The following is a 20,811-nucleotide window of genomic DNA, read 5'->3' on the forward strand; positions in this document are numbered from 1 at the left end:
CATAAATGTTTCTATGGCAACTAAAAGCCTCTCTAATAGAACCCCCAGATTTCATTATATATATATATATATATATATATATATATATATATATATATGTGTGGTCCTGGTCAAGACAATCTCCTGAACTCCAAACTGAATGTCAGAATGGGCAAGAAAGGTGATTTAAGCAATTTTGAGCGTGGCATGGTTGTTGGTGCCAGACGGGCCGGAGTATTTCACAATCTGCTCAGTTACTGGGATTTTCACGCTGGAAAAATGTTGCCTGATCTGATGAGTCTCGATTTCTGTTGAGACATTCAGATGGTAGAGTCAGAATTTGGCATAAACAGAATGAGAACATGGATCCATCATGCCTTGTTACCACTGTGCAGGCTGGTGGTGGTGGTGTAATGGTGTGGGGGATGTTTTCTTGGCACACTTTAGGCCCCTTAGTGCCAATTGGGCATCGTTTAAATGCCACGGCCTACCTGAGCATTGTTTCTGACCATGTCCATCCCTTTATGGCCACCATGTACCCATCCTCTGATGGCTACTTCCAGCAGGATAATGCACCATGTCACAAAGCTCGAATCATTTCAAATTGGTTTCTTGAACATGACAATGAGTTCACTGTACTAAAATGGCCCCCACAGTCACCAGATCTCAACCCAATAGAGCATCTTTGGGATGTGGTGGAACGGGAGCTTCGTGCCCTGGATGTGCATCCCACAAATCTCCATCAACTGCAATATGGGCCAACATTTCTAAAGAATGCTTTCAGCACCTTGTTGAATCAATGCCACGTAGAATTAAGGCAGTTCTGAAGGCGAAAGGGGGTCAAACACAGTATTAGTATGGTGTTCCTAATAATACTTTAGGTGAGTGTATATATACAGTATCTCACAAAAGTTAGTAAATCCACCCCTCACATTTTTGTAAATATTTGATTTTATCTTTTCATGTGACAACACTGAAGATATAACACTTTGCTACAATGTAAAGTAGTGAGTGTACAGCTTGTATAACAGTGTAAATTTACTGTCCCCTCAAAATATATCAACACACAGCCATTAATGTCTAAACCGCTGGCAACAAAAGTGAGTACACCCCTAAGTGAAAATGTCCAAATTGGGCCCAATTAGCCATTTTCCCTCCCCGGTGTCATGTGACTCGTTAGTGTTACGAGGTTTCAGGTGTGAATGGGGAGCAGGTGTGTTAAATTTGGTGTCATCGCTCTCACACTCCCTCAAACTGGTCACTGGAAGTTTAACATGGCACCTCATGGCAAAGAACTATCTGAGGATCTGAAAAAAAGAATTGTTGCTCTACATAAAGATGGCCTAGGCTATAAGAAGATTGTCAAGACCCTGACACTGAGCTGCAGCACGGTGGCCAGGACCATACAGCGGATTAACAGTACAGGTTCCAATCAGAACAGGCCTCGCCATGGTCGACCAAAGAAGTTGAGTGCACATGCTCAGCGTCATATCCAGAGGTTGTCTTTGACGACCATTGCCTTGCTAAAGAAGCTGAGGGTGAAGGTGATGGAATGGCCAAGCATGTCTCCAGACCTAAACCTTATTGAGCTTCTGTGGGGCATCCTCAAACAGAAGGTGGAGGAGCACAAGGTCTCTAACATAGACCAGCACTGAGTTGTCGTCATGGAGGAGTGGAAGAGGATTCCAGTGGCAACCTGTGAAGCTCTGGTGAACTCTATCTTCTGGATGCCCAAGAGGGTTGAAGCAGTGCTGGAAAATAATGGTGGCCACACAAAATATGCACACTTTGGGCCCAATTTGGACATTTTCACTTATGGGTGTACTCACTTTTGTTGCCAGCGGTTTAGACATTAATGGCTGGGTACAGCAAATTTACACTGTTATACAAGCTGGAAACTTACTACTTTACATTGTAGCAAAGTGTCATTTCTTCAGTGTTGTCACATGAAAAGATATAATATATATTTACAAAAATGTGAGGGGTGTACTCACTTTTGTGAGATACTGTATATATATACATGTGTTAAATATTAAGTATTTCCAACTGTACATGCCACAGTGCTTTTCCCTGTGCTTTACACATTTGTAGATGTACAAAAGATGAAGGAAGGTATTAAAAAAATGCCTAAAAGCTTCAGGAACATGCTGCAATGCTCCATAAACAGCATACTAATGTACTTTTCAGTTATTGGACCGCATTCAACCATCTATGTGCAAGGCTCTAAAATTGTGTATGATTTGTATGAAGCACCAAATAAGAAAAAAGTCCTTGATGCAGTAGCTGCAAATGAAATCTGGGGGTTCTACTAGAGAGGCTTTTAGTTGCCATAGAAACATTTATGGCTGAAAATTAAAAAAGTGGGACAAAATGACATTGTGTTTGATGGTAAGCTCTCAACCAAAATGAATCGAGTGAATGTTACGAAAGAAAACCATCAAGATGCATTTACACTTAAGAACACTAAATACTGTACTGGATACGCTCCATGTATATTGTTTACACTGATTCATGTATTCAAAACATGACAGTGGTATATTCCTTTATTTAAAATATCAATATGAGTAAGAATTCACTGATTTGGACCCCATTATTCTTTGACAATTATTTTGGATTTTGGATTATCTTAAGTACATTTGTAATCATGTTGCAGAAGTTAAAGCAACCATACTCAATAATTGCTTAAATTCACAATAAATTAATAGAAAGCACATGCTCATTTTTATTTTGTAGATGTTATGTTATGTTAGAACATTGTCTTTATTTTTGAACATTAGAGGATGTGTTTTTGTTATTGTTCTATTAGGATGTTTTGAGCTTTGAAAGAGTGTATCTGCATTTGTGTTCATTTATTTTTATTTGCACAGAACATTACAAATTCATACATGCATTTCATGCACACAGTACCACTTAAACACACCCCTTCTGTGATTGACACGTTTTACATTTCTGAATTAACTTTTTTTATATAGAGAATGTGTATATATATATATACATACATACATACACACACACACTATTTTTATTATACATTATTATATATATATATATATATTTACACTATATTTATTATTTTGTTATTATTATACATATATGTACACACACTATATTTATTATACATTTTATATATATATATATATATATATATATATATATATATATATATACAGGTCCTTCTCAAAAAATTAGCATATTGTGATAAAGTTCATTATTTTCCATAATGTAATGATAAAAATTAAACTTTCATATATTTTAGATTCATTGCACACCAACTGAAATATTTCAGGTCTTTTATTGTTTTAATACTGATGATTTTGGCATACAGCTCATGAAAACCCAAAATTCCTATCTCAAAAAATTAGCATATCATGAAAAGGGTCTCTAAACAAGCTATTAACCTAATCATCTGAATCAACTAATTAACTCTAAACACCTGCAAAAGATTCCTGAGGCTTTTAAAAACTCCCAGCCTGTTTCATTACTCAAAAACGCAATCATGGGTAAGACTGCCGACCTGACTGCTGTCCAGAAGGCCATCATTGACACCCTCAAGCAAGAGGGTAAGACACAGAAAGACATTTCTGAACAAATAGGCTGTTCCCAGAGTGCTGTATCAAGGCACCTCAGTGGGAAGTCTGTGGGAAGGCAAAAGTGTGGCAAAAACGCTGCACAACGAGAAGAGGTGACCGGACCCTGAGGAAGATTGTGGAGAAGGACCGATTCCAGACCTTGGGGACCTCGCGGAAGCAGTGGACTGAGTCTGGTGTAGAAACATCCCGCATTCCCCAGGTCAAGCCACTTTTGAACCAGAAACAGCGGCAGAAGCGCCTGACCTGGGCTACAGAGAAGCAGCACTGGACTGTTGCTCAGTGGTCCAAAGTACTTTTTCGGATGAAAGCAAATTTTGCATGTCATTTGGAAATCAAGGTGCCAGAGACTGGAGGAAGACTGGGGAGAAGGAAATGCCAAAATGCCTGAAGTCCAGTGTCAAGTACCCACAGTCAGTGATGGTCTGGGGTGCCATGTCAGCTGCTGGTGTTGGTCCACTGTGTTTTATCAAGGGCAGGGTCAATGCAGCTAGCTATCAGGAGATTTTGGAGCACTTCATGCTTCCATCTGCTGAAAAGCTTTATGGAGATGAAGATTTCATTTTTCAGCACGACCTGGCACCTGCTCACAGTGCCAAAACCACTGGTAAATGGTTTACTGACCATGGTATTACTGTGCTCAATTGGCCTGCCAACTCTCCTGACCTGAACCCCATAGAGAATCTGTGGGATATTGTGAAGAGAAAGTTGAGAGACATAAGACCCAACACTCTGGATGAGCTTAAGGCCGCTATCGAAGCATCCTGGGCCTCCATAACACCTCAGCAGTGCCACAGGCTGATTGCCTCCATGCCACGCCGCATTGAAGCAGTCATTTCTGCAAAAGGATTCCCGACCAAGTATTGAGTGCATAACTGAACATAATTATTTGAAGGTTGACTTTTTTTTTGGTATTAAAAACACTTCTTTTATTGGTCGGATGAAATATGCAAATTTTTTGAGATAGGAATTTTGGGTTTTCATGAGCTGTATGCCAAAATCATCAGTATTAAAACAATAAAAGACCTGAAATATTTCAGTTGGTGTGCAATGAATCTAAAATATATGAAAGTTTAATTTTTATCATTACATTATGGAAAATAATGACCTTTATCACAATATGCTAATTTTTTGAGAAGGACCTGTATATATATATATATGTGCACAGACACACTATTTATTATGTTTTATTATATATATATATATATATATATATACACACTCACACACTATTTATTATACATTATTATTATTATACATAATATATGTATATATACACACACTATTTTTATTATACATTATTATTATTATTATGCACACACACACACACACACACACACACACACACACACACACATATATACATATATATATATATATATATATATACACACACACACACACACTATTTATATAATCCATTATTATGTTTTTGTATATTTTATTATACATATTGTATTATAATTAAATGTAATGCATTTAAATATTTAAAATGATTTATTTATTTTTGTTGGAAAATGTCAAGGTTACTGTCCCGAGGTCATAATGAGAAAACAAATAAAGTGTCACTAAATGCTGAAAAACTATTTTGCATGATCTTTTATTATTGATTCTTTAAATAAAAATCAGTGATGCATAACCAACAAGCCAATTTTTTGTTATAATGTGACATTAAAAGCAACAAAATGGGAAATGACATCACAAAAAGTAACCCTATGCTTAGGACTATTTCAATATCGGATCATTTAAGGCAGGGTTAGTTCATTTTGTCAAGTGGAAAAACTCTGAGAAAGCGTATTTATATATGATTCAGTATTATTCGATATTAATCATTCAATAAAAAAAAAAAAACATAGTTTTGTACCATAGAAAATATGTTCGTCAACTTGAAATAAAATATGATTGTTTTACTTTTCACTTGATGGTTACACCACTTTTATTTAATGCTATTTTTAGTATTTAAATCAATTATTTGTTGAAAAATGGTATAAAGATTTTCAGAACCCCATGAAAATAACATGAATGCAAAAATAAAAATGTTCTAACAACCTTGTATGAGCATTTGAAGCAAGATTTTTTTCTTTTTCATCCTCTTGGACCTTAGTCATTAAAATAATTTCCAAACCTTAGCAGCTACAGAATCGTTGAGTATAAATGTGTCCAGTAACTATGTGGCATTGTGCCCTGTTCAATATTCAGTGGTATTTTCTAGTTTCAGTACTTTCATTAATTCATTAATATATGATAATATTTCACCCTCTTTATTTCAGCTCGTAAAAACAGGAAGCTGATGCGGTTAAAGGGACCTCCGTCCTCGAGCGAGCAGGCCTCCCCTCTGCACGACGAGCAGGTGTGTTCACTTGTGCCCAAGGCCATGCCGCAGCTGGTGCCCACCATGCTGTCCCTGCTCAAAGCCATCGAGCCCGAGATCATTTACGCAGGCTACGACAGCACCATCCCCGACACCTCCACCCGCCTCATGACCACACTAAACCGACTGGGCGGACGTCAGGTCGTCTCTGCCGTCAAGTGGGCCAAAGCACTTCCTGGTGAGCCCTCGTACCCAGCTCTTATTAAGATGCATTTCAGGTCTAATCACACAAACCACATTCAGAGGTAGTCAAAAACTCATGAAGCAATGATTAGTTAATTGATAAACACTTAAAAGCTACATGGCATAGTTTTAATTTAGTATATTAAAGGAATATTCCAGGTTCAAGAATTTAATCTCATTCAACAGTTTTTCTGGCATAATGTTGATTACCAAAAAAAAGAATTTATTTTGTCTTGCCCCTATTTTTCTGTAAAAAAGTGTGAGGCACTTACAATGGAAGTGAATGGGGGCCAATCTGTAAGCTTTAAAATACTCACTGTTTCAAAAGTATAGACACAAGACATAAACAATCTGTGTGTTAACATGATGTGATAACATTTTCGATTTTGTTTGTTTTTGTCAAAATTATACCACAAGTGCTGTTGATTGAGGGTAACTTGTATTGAACCTGGAATATTCCTTTAATATTTTAATATTATATACCGTTACATTCACCTAACTCCCACCCACACTGCGGCCATCAGTGGGAGTGGCATGAGAAAGAAAGCACATGATTTTTTAATCGCTGCATGTATTTACTCTCTTCTCTGCTCTGGTTGTGTGTAATGAGCCGACTAAGCAAAATGACTCGTGGAGGAGTATTGCGTAACAAAATGCTTGAGCAAACACAGTTCAAGCAGTCCTCTGTACGTCCCCTATAAAGCAATAGTTCAACCCCAAAGATAACCATTTACCCTCATGTTGCTCCAAACCTGTTTGACTTTCTTTGTTTTGTGGAACACAAATGTAAAATAAAAGATGTCCATGCGACTTCTGTGCTAGTTTCCAAATCTTCTGAAACCATTTGAAATGTAGCTTTGTGTGAGGAACAGATTGGAATTTCTGCATGAGACTTTTATTTGACTTTTATGCTGCTTTTCGTCATTTTGGTCCCATTTAGCTTTTCATTATATGGAAAAGAGCAGTCAGGATATATATCAAAAAATCTAATTTTGTGTTCCACTGAATAAAGAAAGTAATACAGGTTTGGAATGACATGACAGTGAGTAAATGATGACATAATTTTAATTTTTGGGTGAACTATCCCTGCAGAGTGCCAACAGTAGAAAACATTTCAACTTTATCTGAAACAAGTCGTTGTTTTACATTTTTTCTGAAAACATGAGAGGCATGTGGAAGTTACAAGATAACACAGGATAAGTAATTACTCACTGTTCATCTGAGAAAGATTGAGAAATATGTCAAGCATTTATAATTAATGGGTCTTATTTAACCTCTTCAACTCTTCATCAATTCACTTTAGGATTGCCGCTTGAAGGTTTTCACAATCAAATTTTACCTATAGTCCTATATATATATATATATATATATATATATATATATATATATATAAATATATAAAAATATTCTGTTTACTCTATCTCCCTCCGAAAAGTTTTATTTTATTAAATGTTTTCCTCTCTTGCCTTCTATCACAATGCAGATCTGAAATGTAGGTGGCGCTCTAAGCCCTCACAGATGTGCTCGTCCATAGACATTCAGTCTAATTTTCAGTTCAGGTACCACCCCCATTGTTTCATTGAATATATCGGCCTCTGTGAGGACTAGAAGCTCAATCTAGAACTCTCAAGAAAGCTGAGATCATCCCCTTTGCGATTATGTATCATCTATAGTCGATAACATATATTTCGGCTATTTGTTTAGCATGATTTTCCTGCTGGATGAATATTTTGTTCTGGACATCTGAGATATAAAAATGGATTATTGACACAAGCAAGCTCACTGACATATACATTTTTTCATATTGCGACACGGATGTTTTCAGGCCTTATGTTGTGATTTTATGTAACATAAATGCAGAAGTGATGGTTATCTATGAGAAGTTCAGATTAAAGCTTTCAAACAATACCACATATACCTGACTTATGTGTCTGGGGACTTGAACATTTTAGCATAAACTTTTTTCAGGACATAGCGCCCACCTTTTAGACCCACAGGTAGCTCCACAGTGTTGGAGAGGTTAAGAAACACAAGTAGAACTAATTAATGCTGCATTAAATGGTTCATAAATTCATTCTTATTTTCATTTTTGCATTGAATTTAAAAGTGGCTTTGCGAACAATTTTCGCTGTATTTAGTTTTGCTCATGTTTCATATATAAGGGACAATGTCTTTGGAACAGAACAGAATAGTAGCAAAGAAATGGTGTTATGAAGTTAAACCAGAGTGTTTTAAATCAAGGTCAATCATATAATATTCATTTTACTTCCTGAAACTCATTGTCTTCATAATTCAAACCATTTTAAATGTTGAAGTTGTCTCCAGGGCCCAAAATCAAGTTAAAATAAAAGTGCTAGTATTATAGGTGGGAAAGGGCCTTATGTCTCTGTCCGTTTGTCCCCTCAAGGCTTCAGAAACCTGCACCTGGATGATCAGATGACTCTGCTACAGTGCTCCTGGCTCTTCCTCATGTCTTTCGGCTTGGGTTGGAGATCTTACCAGCAGTGTGAAGGAGAAATGCTGTGTTTTGCTCCAGATCTCGTCATCAATGAGTAAGATCACCTTTCCTGCATGCTGTTTCAATGATGTAGCTTGGACAACAGGTTCTGTGTTGTTCAACCAGTTGCTCAGCTGTTGTTTTCAGTCATATAAACATCCACAGCACAATCACACCAGTTGCTGTAGTTTGGTGAATAATATTGTTTGTTGAGTTTGGTGAGCTGGGGTTGAAAGAAGGCAAATGGACATTCATTCAAAACCAAAAGTAGTCATAAAATGGATACGTATTGTGCAAGAGTCACTTCCTGTATCTACCTGTGTTTTATCATAATTGAGAACATGTTGTGAATAATAACACTATGAAATGCTATGGTTTTGTTTTTTAGCTAGATGCATCTCCCGCACTTAATGTCAATAGAGCGCAACAGTGCCCGCCCACTTTTTCAGCCATTTCGGTTCCGCAATTATTTTTCCCATTCGTTTCTTCCACAGGGATGTCCGAAAATCCTTTATCAAATAGTTCTAAGCCATGAACCAAACCGTCCAGCGCTGAGGTGAATCGCAACATTACAAACTTTGATTTGAAGCAAAAAGTCTTACATGAGGGAATGAACTACAATCCCATGTGGCATTGCAAATGACGTAATTGAATTAAAAACGAGGCCGACTGAATTGCATCATTCACAGTGCATCGTGGAAGTGGCTGGTTACTGCAGAGCTCTTTTGGTGCACTTTATTCTCCTCAATTCTCTGATTAGTGCAGCATTTTTCTTCAGGGTTTATGGGTAATGTAGTTCTTCACCAGGAATTGTGCTATTGAACACGATTTTCAAACAATGAAGTTGAAATAGAGCGATCTGGTTGCTTCAACAGAAACATGTACCATTGTTTAACAACCTCAGAGCTCACAGTAGGTGTGTCTTGAAAGGTTTAAAAGTCATAATTCAAAATCAATTTGCCTATGGAAAAAATTTACAGTTTTTTTACTTTCGGCATCTGACTGTTGCTCTCTATAAGTGTCAAAAATGACTTTTTTTTAACTTTTATTATGGGGCAACATTTCCCTCCTGCATTATTTACATTTATAAGTGTCATTTATTTATGTCATATACTAAATAAATTAAAATAGTTTCTTATCCTCTATCTAAACCGGTAACTAACCTAGCATAAAATATTATGAAATATAAAAAATGGTAATGATAATAATAATAATACAAAAATAATTATGTTTGTAGCATTTATATTTCATGGCAACTGTTTTGGCTGTTGTAATAAGCAGTGTTGGGTAGAGTACTAATTACACATACACAACTAAAATAGTAATCAGTTGTGTAATCTTTTAGATTACACTTTTAAGGTGTTTAATCTGATTACTTTTGGAATACTTTTGGATTGCATGTTTTGATGAAAATAAATAATAAATATAAATAACGTGTTAGGCTTAAACATTAGTATGTCCACCCCACTTACATATGTAATGTAATTAATTACAATAACCACATTTTTGTAATCAGATTGTGTAATCATACAGATTACATGTAGTCTATTACTACCCAACACTGTTTATAAGGTGAAATCTCCCTATTTTGCATTTGGATTCATTTTAGGGTTTTCCTGTCCCGTTATATTGTGTTAAATAAAAAATATGTATGTTTTTTATATGTATCTCTTAGTTAAAGTAAAGGAATGAGGAGCTTTACATTTGTAATATTTAACAACAAAACTGATAAAAGTGCATACACAGATATTTTTGGGGCTTTTGAGGAAAGTGCCACAGAATGCTTGTAGAGACTGAATGTGTAATGAATAAGTGTTTGTTTGTTAAAGGGAAAGGATGAAGCTGCCCTATATGAATGACCAGTGTAACCAGATGCTGACAATCGCCAATGAGCTGGTCAAACTGCAGGTGTCGTACGACGAGTATCTCTGCATGAAAGTGCTCCTGCTTTTCAGCTCAGGTACCAGCAGAATCCATGTGTATATGTATGTGTCTGTATGAGGAATAAAATACTAAAATATTAAAAAAATCTAGATTTTAGTAGCAGTGTAGTAGGCATTGAAAATTGAATGGCTGACTGTACATTATCCTAAATAAAGCCATTCAGGGCGATATAAGACCCTTGTGAAAATGACCAGCTGACTGCACATTATCCCATAAACATCATCCATGTGATTTTCACCACAATTCATCTCGCTCTGTATGATGCATGTTAATGCACTACCGTGCTTAGTAATGGTCGAGTTTAATTGGCTCATAAAAAGTATATTGTCTTCAAACCCCAGAATGATACAGAAAAAGGTTACACTTAGATGCGCTATGATTGCCACTTGAAGAAATGGAAATCGCATTCATTTCTGAATCAGTTTTTCAGGTTCCATTTAGCCATTTCTGCTTAAAGGAGTCTCGAGGTCAAGCGGTTTATTTCTCTGGTAACATCATATGAATTTGTATGACCTGAATCAAACGATCTGTATGCTGGAGACCCAAGACAGTCTGTCTAGCAGAGACAAGGAGAGATACTGAGAAAAAGTTTGTAATGGCATACTCTAATTCTGCAGTGTATGTTATGTATACTCTGCACGGTATGCAATATTTCTGTATTAATGGAATACAGATGAAAGATTTACCTAAAATCTTTTTTAGTTTATTGAAATGTTGTACCAGGACCAACAAGGACGTCCTACTTGCCATAATCATGGTCACCATTCACATTGTGCAGTAGATATTTACACTGAAATAGAAAGTAGTGTTCAGTAAGCAGCAAGCTAGTATGCCATTCGAAACATAGTCTGAGAAACATCTGAACTTTGTGGTGAGCCACAGCGTTTGTTTGTCAGGAACAGATGATGCTGAAATCCCGCTGTCTCCTCTGATAAGAGATCAGCATATAATGTCAGTGAGACTATCAACCTTTGCGACATTTTGCATAGGTTCATTTTAGTCTAAGTGTTTGCTTGGGCTGCAGTCCAACACCCTGTGGCCTCTAATCCTCAGCTGATTCTGCACTGATTTGATCGGCACAGGCAAACAACCATTACATGAAAGAAATTTACGCTTCCTTCTATTTTGCATACTTTCCGTTGACTTTATATTAAGTTAACTGAAGAAATGTTTTTTGTGTTTACCGCAGAAACGTATGATTTTCATGACTTTCGGTTGGAACAACATAGTTTTGATGTTGTTGAAAATGAGCCTGTGAGGCTCTACAATGGCATCCACTGTACACTCACTGAGGACTTGCTTCTAATAAAGTGCTAGACATGGTCTTCTTCTGTTGTAGCCCATCTGCCTCAAGGTGCGGCATGTTGAGCATTCTGAGATGCTATTTCACACTTGTACTACAATTGTAGTTACTGTATTCTTTCTGTCTGCTCAAACTAGTCTGGCCATTCTCTGTTGACCTCTCTCATCAACAAAGCATTTCCATCCACAGAACTGCCGCTCACTGGATGTTTTTTGTTTTTAGCACCATTCGGAGTAATCTCTAGAGACTGTTGTGCGTGAAATTCCCAGTAGACCAGCAGTTACAGAAATACTTAAACCAGCCCGTCTGGCACCAACAATCATGCCATGGTCCAAATCACCGAGATCACATTTTTCCCCCATTCTGATGGTTGATGTGAACATAAACTGAAGCTCCTGACCCATATCTGCATGATTTTATGCACTGCACTGCTGCCACACGATTGGCTGATTAGATAATCGCATGAATAATTAGATGCACAGGTGTTCCTAATAAAGTGCTCAGTGAGTGTATAAAGCTCCTAGATTACAAAACACTTTAAACAACAGTATAAAACATTGAAGACACTGTAAGTCTATTCCTTACAACCTCATTGTCATTCCCATAAAAAATGGCACTACTGTGAATAAGGTTCATTCAGTGGCACTGACACATCACCATTAAATCTGCAGCACGAAACATACTGCGTGGCCAGTGTAGTACAATTCCTGAACGAATAACTCTAAAGAGACGGTTCTTTTGAATATACAACGCTAAAGATAATGCTCAACCAGTGTAGTGTAAATTCCGAATAAATCCATTTGTTTCTTATTTCCATTTGTTTTGAGTTGTTTCTTTTAAATCTACAGTGCTAAACATACAGCACGTCCAGTGTTTCCCATACAAATAACTCTAAGGAGTCAGTTCTTTAAAATTTATAGTGCAAAAAAAACATACAGCATGTCAAGTGCACTCTGATTCCTGCACGAATGATTCCTATGAGCCGGTCCAATGTAGTCCGATTCCCAAATAAATTAATATAATTAGCTGATTCTTTTGAATCTACCATGCAAAACATACAGCATATCCAGTGTAGTCTGATTCCCGAACAAATTACTCTAATGAACTGGTTCTTTTCAATCTAGAGCGCAAAACATACAGCATATTCAATGTAGTCCAATTTCCAAACAAATGACTCTTATGAGCCGGTTCATTTGAATCTACAGCACAAAAGATACAGCCCATCCAGTGTAGTCCGATTTCTGAACAAATGACTCTTATGAGCCGGTTCATTTGAATCTACAGCACAAAAGATACAGCCCATCCAGTGTAGTCCGATTTCTGAACAAATGACTCTTATGAGCCGGTTCATTTGAATCTACAGCGCAAACCATACAGCGTGTTCAGTGTAGTACGATTCCCAAACAAATGACTCTTATGAGCTGGTTCTTTAGAATCTACAGCACAAAACATACAACGATTTCAGTGAAGTCTGATTCCCAAATGAATAACTCTAATGAGTTAGTTCTTTTGAATCTATAGTGTAAAACACACGGCGTAACCAGTGTAGTCGGACTCATTTTTAATGAGATACATAATTTGTTTGTCCTTGATTAAAAGGCAATAATCTACAACAAAAATCTCTTTATGCATCAATGCTGTCTTGACTCAATTATCACATTGTGTTTACAGTACCAAAGGATGGACTCAAAAGCCAGGCAGTGTTTGATGAAATCCGCATGTCATACATCAAGGAGTTGGGCAAAGCCATTGTAAAACGAGAGGAGAACTCCAGTCAGAACTGGCAAAGGTTTTACCAGCTCACTAAACTCTTGGACTCCATGCAGGAGGTAAGCTGGGATTTGTCGCATTTAGCAAACACAAACAAGATGCTTTAACGGCAGAACTTATTATTGAGTCAAATAACATGGTAAGGGAAACCAGTCTAGTAACACACAGTATGTGTGTGGTTGTAACCCTACAATACCTCATCTGTAGCCTACAGTCCTGGTGCTACATTGTTGGCCCCCGATTGTGCTGTATATGAAAGCATTGTTGAAACACTGTCTTTGTCTGCAGATGGTGGAGGGGCTCCTCAACTTCTGCTTCTACACATTTGTGAATAAATCCTTGAGCGTGGAGTTCCCCGAGATGTTGGCAGAGATCATCAGCCATCAACTACCAAAATTTAAGGACGGGAGCGTCAAGCCACTTCTGTTCCATCAGAAATCACTGCCTTAGAATGTAGCAATGATTTAAAGCCACCCTTCCTCTACCAGCGATTGTCCAACACACCCGTTCGCCCCCAAACCTTCAGAGGGAGGAAGACATGTTCAACCCTTTACCTGAATCAATTTACAACACTTCAAGCCTTTGTGTCCACATGGCGAAAAATGACTTTGAGAATGACCTTTTTATCGATATTTTCTATTTTTTTGCATGTAAACTGCTGAAATGTTTACAAAGGTATATCAAAAAAGGGAAATTGTGCCTTTTCTGCGCTTTGCGATGGTTTGGCGTACACGCTTTTGTGTTGATATCTCACATTCGTCATTTTTTTTTGCTCTCATACAAAGCGAGTGTGATGGTTCTGTATAGTTGGCAGCATGAGGGGCCATTCGCACCAAACGTGCTTTTGCGCGTCCATGTAAACACACGCTAGGTTGACATTTGACAATTGTGCGTCAATTAACAATCTCGTGCGGAAGCGCACAGCTTTTCAAAACGTGTCTCAAGACACATGTATTCTGTTAGTTTCAGTGCGATGCGTCTAGATTTCTTTTTTAACACACGTTCGGTATGAATGGCCCTTAACACTGCGTCCTAACCAGACGCAACAAAGTGAAAGGGGTAAAAGCTCTCCCAGCCATGACCACGACGAGTGGCAGGACATTTTAGCGATTATTCGTTTCTATTTCTGCAACATCGCACATCATGTTCTTTTTTTTTTTCCTTTTTCAACTTTAAAATCAACATTTCTCCCGATTTAATATGCAAAGACAATTATAAGCCAGTCATTGGTTGAGTCCTTTGAAAAGCATAACACTGGCTCTGTTGTGCTTTCAAACCATTATTAAACATTTGAACATCTGTACCACCCCAGAACAGCAAAATTGACTTCAGGGCAGGACTATCTGTTTGAAAACAGTCATTATTTTTGCAGTAAAAAAAACATTATTTTAGTTTGTCGATGCTAGTGTGGCAGAAAGTACAAAGTTTTAACTGAAAATTAAATATATAATGAATATGAATTAAGTGAATTATTAAAGAGTTTATATTTGTTGATTAATAGCTCAGGTTTTCTTATGAACGGTCAATAAATGACCATTCGTTGGCTAGTGCATTGGATGTAATTCAGAAAGCTGGTGGTCATTCCTGAATTTAAGGGATGAATTCAGGGTTAATTCATCAGATTTCTATCCATCCATTATGGTCAGGTGTGGATCGGCAGCCCCGGTACAACCGCCCAGATGATTTGTTCAGTGTGTGTTGTGCATTATTTTTTATTTTTAGTCATTCTTTGGTTTTCAAGTTCTTGAATACTCTTCACAAATACTAAATCTAGTAATCCAATATGAGGAATGCCAGTTTTTGACCCACTTTTCAAGTTTTTTGCCTTTCAAGTATCCCAGTGGTGCCGAGCCACATACATACTCTTTTGTAGTAACTACCAGAACAAAAGCAACATTTGTTTTTCTGTCTACACAGGCCTGTTTGTTCATTGTTACATGTTAGCTACCATTCATGTTTGTACCATAGGGCTTCACATTCACTTGCAAAACTGCACCAGTTGAGTTTCATTCCCAGCTTAAAGGAATAGTTCACCCAGAATTAATATTCTACATTATTTACATAATTTGTATTTCTTTCATAAGAATCTACTTGCAGCTCTTTTCCATACAGCAGTTCATAGTCGCCACGTCCGTCAAGATTCAGAAGCGACAAAAACACCATTAAAGCAAGTTATACCGTGCTATTCATGGTGTGAAAGGACCCAAATTTTACTACAAATCTTCCCTCTACGGCGGCTCTCAAATCATGTTCTCCATTCCGTATAAAAATCTGACATGTTCCACTACAACCCATGCAAGAACAAATGGTGTTCGGCATCAGTGAAGTCGATGTGTTACAGTGCTGTCTTTCTAAACTGAACGCGTATACAAATGACATTTAAGAGCTTTAGCTGAGGGGAACATTTTACATGAAATATGACTTTTATTTTGTTCTCTTTAGAAGACTTGGATTTAGTGCCCTATGGTGGGTTTATAGTCCTTTTTGGAGCGTCACTATGAACTGTAATGTGGAAAGGAGCTTGTAAAGATTCTTAAACAAATCCCCTTTTGTATATCATGGAGTAAAACAACAGCCTACAGGTTTGGAATGATGTGGGCCAATACATAATGAAATCATTTTCTTTTATGGGTAAAGCACTCATTCATTAGGTTCACCTATTATCCCAGACATCTTGTGATTTGCCGAAATGAAGACATCCCAAATGGAATGCGTATTGTCCCACATTTACTGCTTCAATATGGGACATTTTGCCATCCAACCCAGGGACAATGCTCAAGACGAACACCCTGGCATCTGGCCAGTATTAGACGGAACATCCCGTATTTTGGCCAAAATGAAGACGACCAGTACAGGATGGGTATTGTCCCGCATTTAAGAGGTGAAACATTCACGGGGGGCCTTGGCCTGGTTGAGAGGTGAACCACTACAGGGGAATCCCTCTGGTCAGACATTGAAATGTCTCGTAATGAAGCAGCAAATGGAAAATGCTCAAGGGGGAACACCTCATGGGTGGACAGTTAACCCTATCCCTCACTAGGGTTGCCATCTGTTCAGTATTAGCTGGGACGTCCCGTATTTTGGCCTAGATGAAGACGACCAGTATGGGGGGGCCTTGGCGAACCAATACAGGGGAATCCCTCTGGTCAGACATTGAAATGTCTCGTAATGAAGCAGCAAAAGGAAAATGCTCAAGGGGAACACCTCGTTGGTGGACGGTTAATCCTATCCCTCACTAGGGTTGCCATCTGTTCAGTATTAGCCGGGATGTCCTGTATTTTACCTTAGATGAAGATGACCAGTACAGGTGAACTGGTGAAACATTCACGTGGGGCCTTAGCCCATTCGGGCTGAAACACTACAGGGGAATTCCTCTGGTCGGACATTGAAACATCTGGTAATGAAGCAGCAAATGGAAAATTCTCAAAGGGGAGCACCTTGTGGGTGGACGGCTAATCGTTCATTGTGGTGGGAAGGCAAAACGTCCTGCATTGAAGCACTCAAAATGCTCAACCACATTACCTCAGCGAACACTCGCTGACCTTCAAATCTGAGTTTCATTCTTATTTTGGGATATTATTACACTAGTTCCTTTAAAGCACTCACTCATTAGGCCGAAATAAAGATGTCCTGTATGGGATTGGTGTTGTCCTGCATTCAAGTGGTGAAACGTTCTATTATTGCAGGCATTTTACAAAGCTTCTTGCATATTTTGAGGTACGATTCGTGGCTCTTATGTGCTTAGGACAATAGAACATTAAAACACTTATAACCATAACAATATTATTTAGAAAAATACAACTGCTTTTGGTTATTTGACTAGATTCAGATGTGCACTTTGGCATCCTAACATTTGAGTGCCAGTAAAAACTCATGTGAGCATTGGGTTTCTCATGCTCCAGTTAATATTGTAAGACCCGGCCAAGGTTAGTTCCCAGTTTCACTGTTGGTTGTCATCACCTGGTGTCTCACCGTGGTCTGCATGTATTACCCATTGTGCTGTAATACAATACTCTGTTGAAAAGGCGAGTGCTGTCAGCTTTTACATTTCTTGTGACCGAGCACATTGTTTGTTTAATGCTCATTTCCAATTGCTTCATTTATTTAACATGAAATTGAAATATAAACAGTACATATCCCATTCCCTCCCAGCGGATCGCTCAAATATTTCAGTGTATTTTACGAGACTATTTTTGCAAGGAAAAATTGCTCGTTTGGTTTGTGAGATATTTCTCGTTTTTTATCGTTTCACAGTAGGCCTTGCAAAGGGAGACCGTGAGCCATAAAATGTGTTTTGTGTAAATTTAGGAGAACACTGAAATGTCAAGAAAATATTTTTTACTTTTTCATTTTGGAAATCATTGATTATTTTTAATCTAAACTAAAATGTAATTACGCAAATTCTCTTTGATATATAAAAAAAAATAAAAAAATGTAAAACATAAAAATACATAAAACATAAAGTTTTATTGTTAGCTTTTTTTTTTGTCAAGAAATGTATTTCAAATGCATTTTTGAAGAAAAAAGTGTTGTATGTAAATGTAAATTCTATATAAATTGATAGGTAAATATGAGTAATCTCTGTTTTAAAGAATGACAGTTTGAAGTTATAAGCGTGCGTGCGTGTGTGTGTGGGGGGGGGAGGGGGGGAGGGGGTCGAGTAAATTTTGTATAGTGCAACAGAGTGACCAAAGCAATGCAGATTTAAAAAAAAAAAAAAGTATTTAAAGAAGTTACATTTTACAGTAGCACTTACTACTCAACTCTAGTACTTTATTTTATCCATTTACATTTTTCTTTTATAAAGATTTAGGCTTTGGTCGCATGTATAATGCTGTATAATTAACTAGCCTTTACAAAAACAGATAGTGTAAAAAAATTTAAAACAGCTGTGTGTATACGTAATGTATCAAAACCTGAGATTTTGCACTACTCTAATACTGGCCTAACATAGTCTATTTTGTACAAAAACATTAATGCAAATACTATCTATAAAGATTAAGGGCAAATCATATTTCACTGGTATATGTCTTTCATTAAAGTCTTTTTGTTTGTTTGTTTGTTTGTTTGTTTGTTTGTTTACATTTTAGTTATATGTAAAGTAATCCAATGTATAAAGGGTATACAATGTCTATTTGTTGAAAAATTGGATTTGTATGACTTCTGTATTACACCTCTCCTGTAGTCAATGTTGATCTTTACACCTATTTGATTAAATGTTGGTCAAAAGTTGTTTGGAGGGGTAGTGTTGTTGTTTAACTGTTCCCTTTACAAAAAGCTTCACTATGATGCTGCACTTTTGCTAAGCACTACGGGGAACAATCTAGCATTGTGAGCAGCTGTGAATATATGTGTAACACGTTAATGAATATTGACCGGAATTTATAGCCTCGGCTGGTGATGATCATTAGATGCACCTGTGGCCAGGCTATAAAATAGAGGCGTCACCAGCGTGTCGACAGATATTTTTCATTCAGAGCATACTGTGCTGTGTGTCTCACAACCTGCTAAGAAAACTTTCTTCCCTCTTTGTTAGGAGTTAGAAATTGTTAGGCAGTGCGCAGAACTTTCTTTCCTTTCTCTCGCTGCTCTGAAAGAGATATATGTATATATATAAAAAAGAGAATGGCGGAGAAACAGAGCAAAGGATGCGTGTTTCCTTGTCAGCGTTTCATGACGGACAAGGAAACGCATGAGTTTTGTTTGTTTGGGGGAAGAGCACGTGGCTCTCGCGTTGGGGCGGGGCGGGTGCGCGCATTATGACCTTCTTTCGGTCAGGATGCTTCGCTCGCCTCGCTTACTTCCGAGAGCCAGCACCCGCACTTCATTCGTGGGGCTCTCGTATGGATCTGGCGGAGGAGCGAGAGACGGGTGCGTCCCTTTCGCTCGCTTTCTCCCCAGATCCGGCTGGTCCTTCTCCTGATTTTGAAGCGCGCTCCGGCGCCTCTTCAGTTCAGGAGGGGGACCTCGATTCTCTTGGATCTATAGATTTCGAGTTACCCACATCCGAGCACTCAAAGCATGATGCAAAATCCTCTGAGGAGTTACTCGATGTGGTTACTCATGCTGTGGCCAGACTTCAGTTAGACTGGCCATGTGACCAAGAAACCCCCAAACGCTCCAAGTTAGAGGACAGATTTCTGTCTGGTGGCCAAGGGAAGGGAACACCCCATCAGTCCCTTCCCTTCTTTGATGACCTCCACGATGAGCTTGCTCGTTTGTGGAGGAAACCTTATACCTCGCGCGTTCACGTGCCCTCAACGTCGTTATATTCGACTATCGTGAGTGCTGAGGCGCGAGGGTATTCAAGGATACCGCCGGTCGAAGAGACACTTGCGGGTTCTCTCTCGCCGGGTTCGGCATTGTCTTTGAAAAAACCTGCTCTCCCCTCTAAGCCATGCAGAACGACCTCCATGCTAGTGGGGAGGGCTTATCAAGCGGCAGGTCAGGCTGGTGCTGCGCTGCACACCATGGCTGTGTTACAGGCGTACCAGGCTGACCTGCTAAAAGATCTGAGTGCGGGTAAAACTCTCACCGAAGAGGCCTTTTCAGAGCTTCGTCGAGCTACGGATTTGTCTCTCCGTGCGATCAAGCAGTCAGCCCGTGCCATTGGCCGGTCTATGTCCGCTTTGGTCAGTACAGAGAGGCATTTATGGCTTAACCTGTCAGGCATCCGAGATAAGGACAGAGTTTTCTTGCTCGATGCCCCGGTTTCGCCTTCTGGTCTCTTCGGAGACGCCATGAATACGGTTATCTCCAGATTCCAGGAGGCGAAAAGCCATGAGGAAGCCTTTGGGCAGTTTCATCCTCACCGCACTCAGGGGGCGGGGCCATCAGCCACCCAGTCTCGCCCCGATTCTGCTAGGAGAGAGGCTCAAAAACAGAGCGTGGCGAGTCGTGCTCCCCCTCTTAGGGACTGGGGACAGGCTCGTCGCCCTCAGCAGCCGCCCAAGAAAGACCTCAGGGCTGTGATTTCTAAAAGAAAGAAGCCCTGACGGTCTTGTACCCAACCTTGTGAGGGTAGTTCCCTCGGACGGGCGCTTGTATCATCCACTTCGGCCCTCCCGATACCCTCACTGAAACCTCTTCACTCCCGCCGCCTTTGGTGTTTCGGGTGATAGAGGCTTCCAACAAAGAGTTGGGTGTACCGTTGCTTCCTGCCTTAATCCAGGACATG

At 38.7% G+C, this 20,811-nt stretch overlaps 1 protein-coding gene across 1 annotated transcript in view; it reads left to right on the forward strand.

The window, feature by feature from the left end:
• Positions 1-18,879, forward strand: part of LOC127628030 (glucocorticoid receptor-like) — a 101,231-nt gene extending 82,352 nt beyond the window's left edge. Inside the window, 5 exon segments of the mRNA XM_052104685.1 lie at positions 5,837-6,115; positions 8,528-8,672; positions 10,447-10,577; positions 13,536-13,693; positions 13,923-18,879. Of these exon segments, the coding sequence (XP_051960645.1) occupies positions 5,837-6,115; positions 8,528-8,672; positions 10,447-10,577; positions 13,536-13,693; positions 13,923-14,084 (875 nt within the window). The 3' untranslated portion in view covers positions 14,085-18,879.
• The last annotated feature ends 1,932 nt before the right edge of the window (positions 18,880-20,811 follow it).

Source organism: Xyrauchen texanus, chromosome 34 (assembly GCF_025860055.1).
Source record: "Xyrauchen texanus isolate HMW12.3.18 chromosome 34, RBS_HiC_50CHRs, whole genome shotgun sequence".
NCBI lineage: Eukaryota > Metazoa > Chordata > Actinopteri > Cypriniformes > Catostomidae > Xyrauchen > Xyrauchen texanus.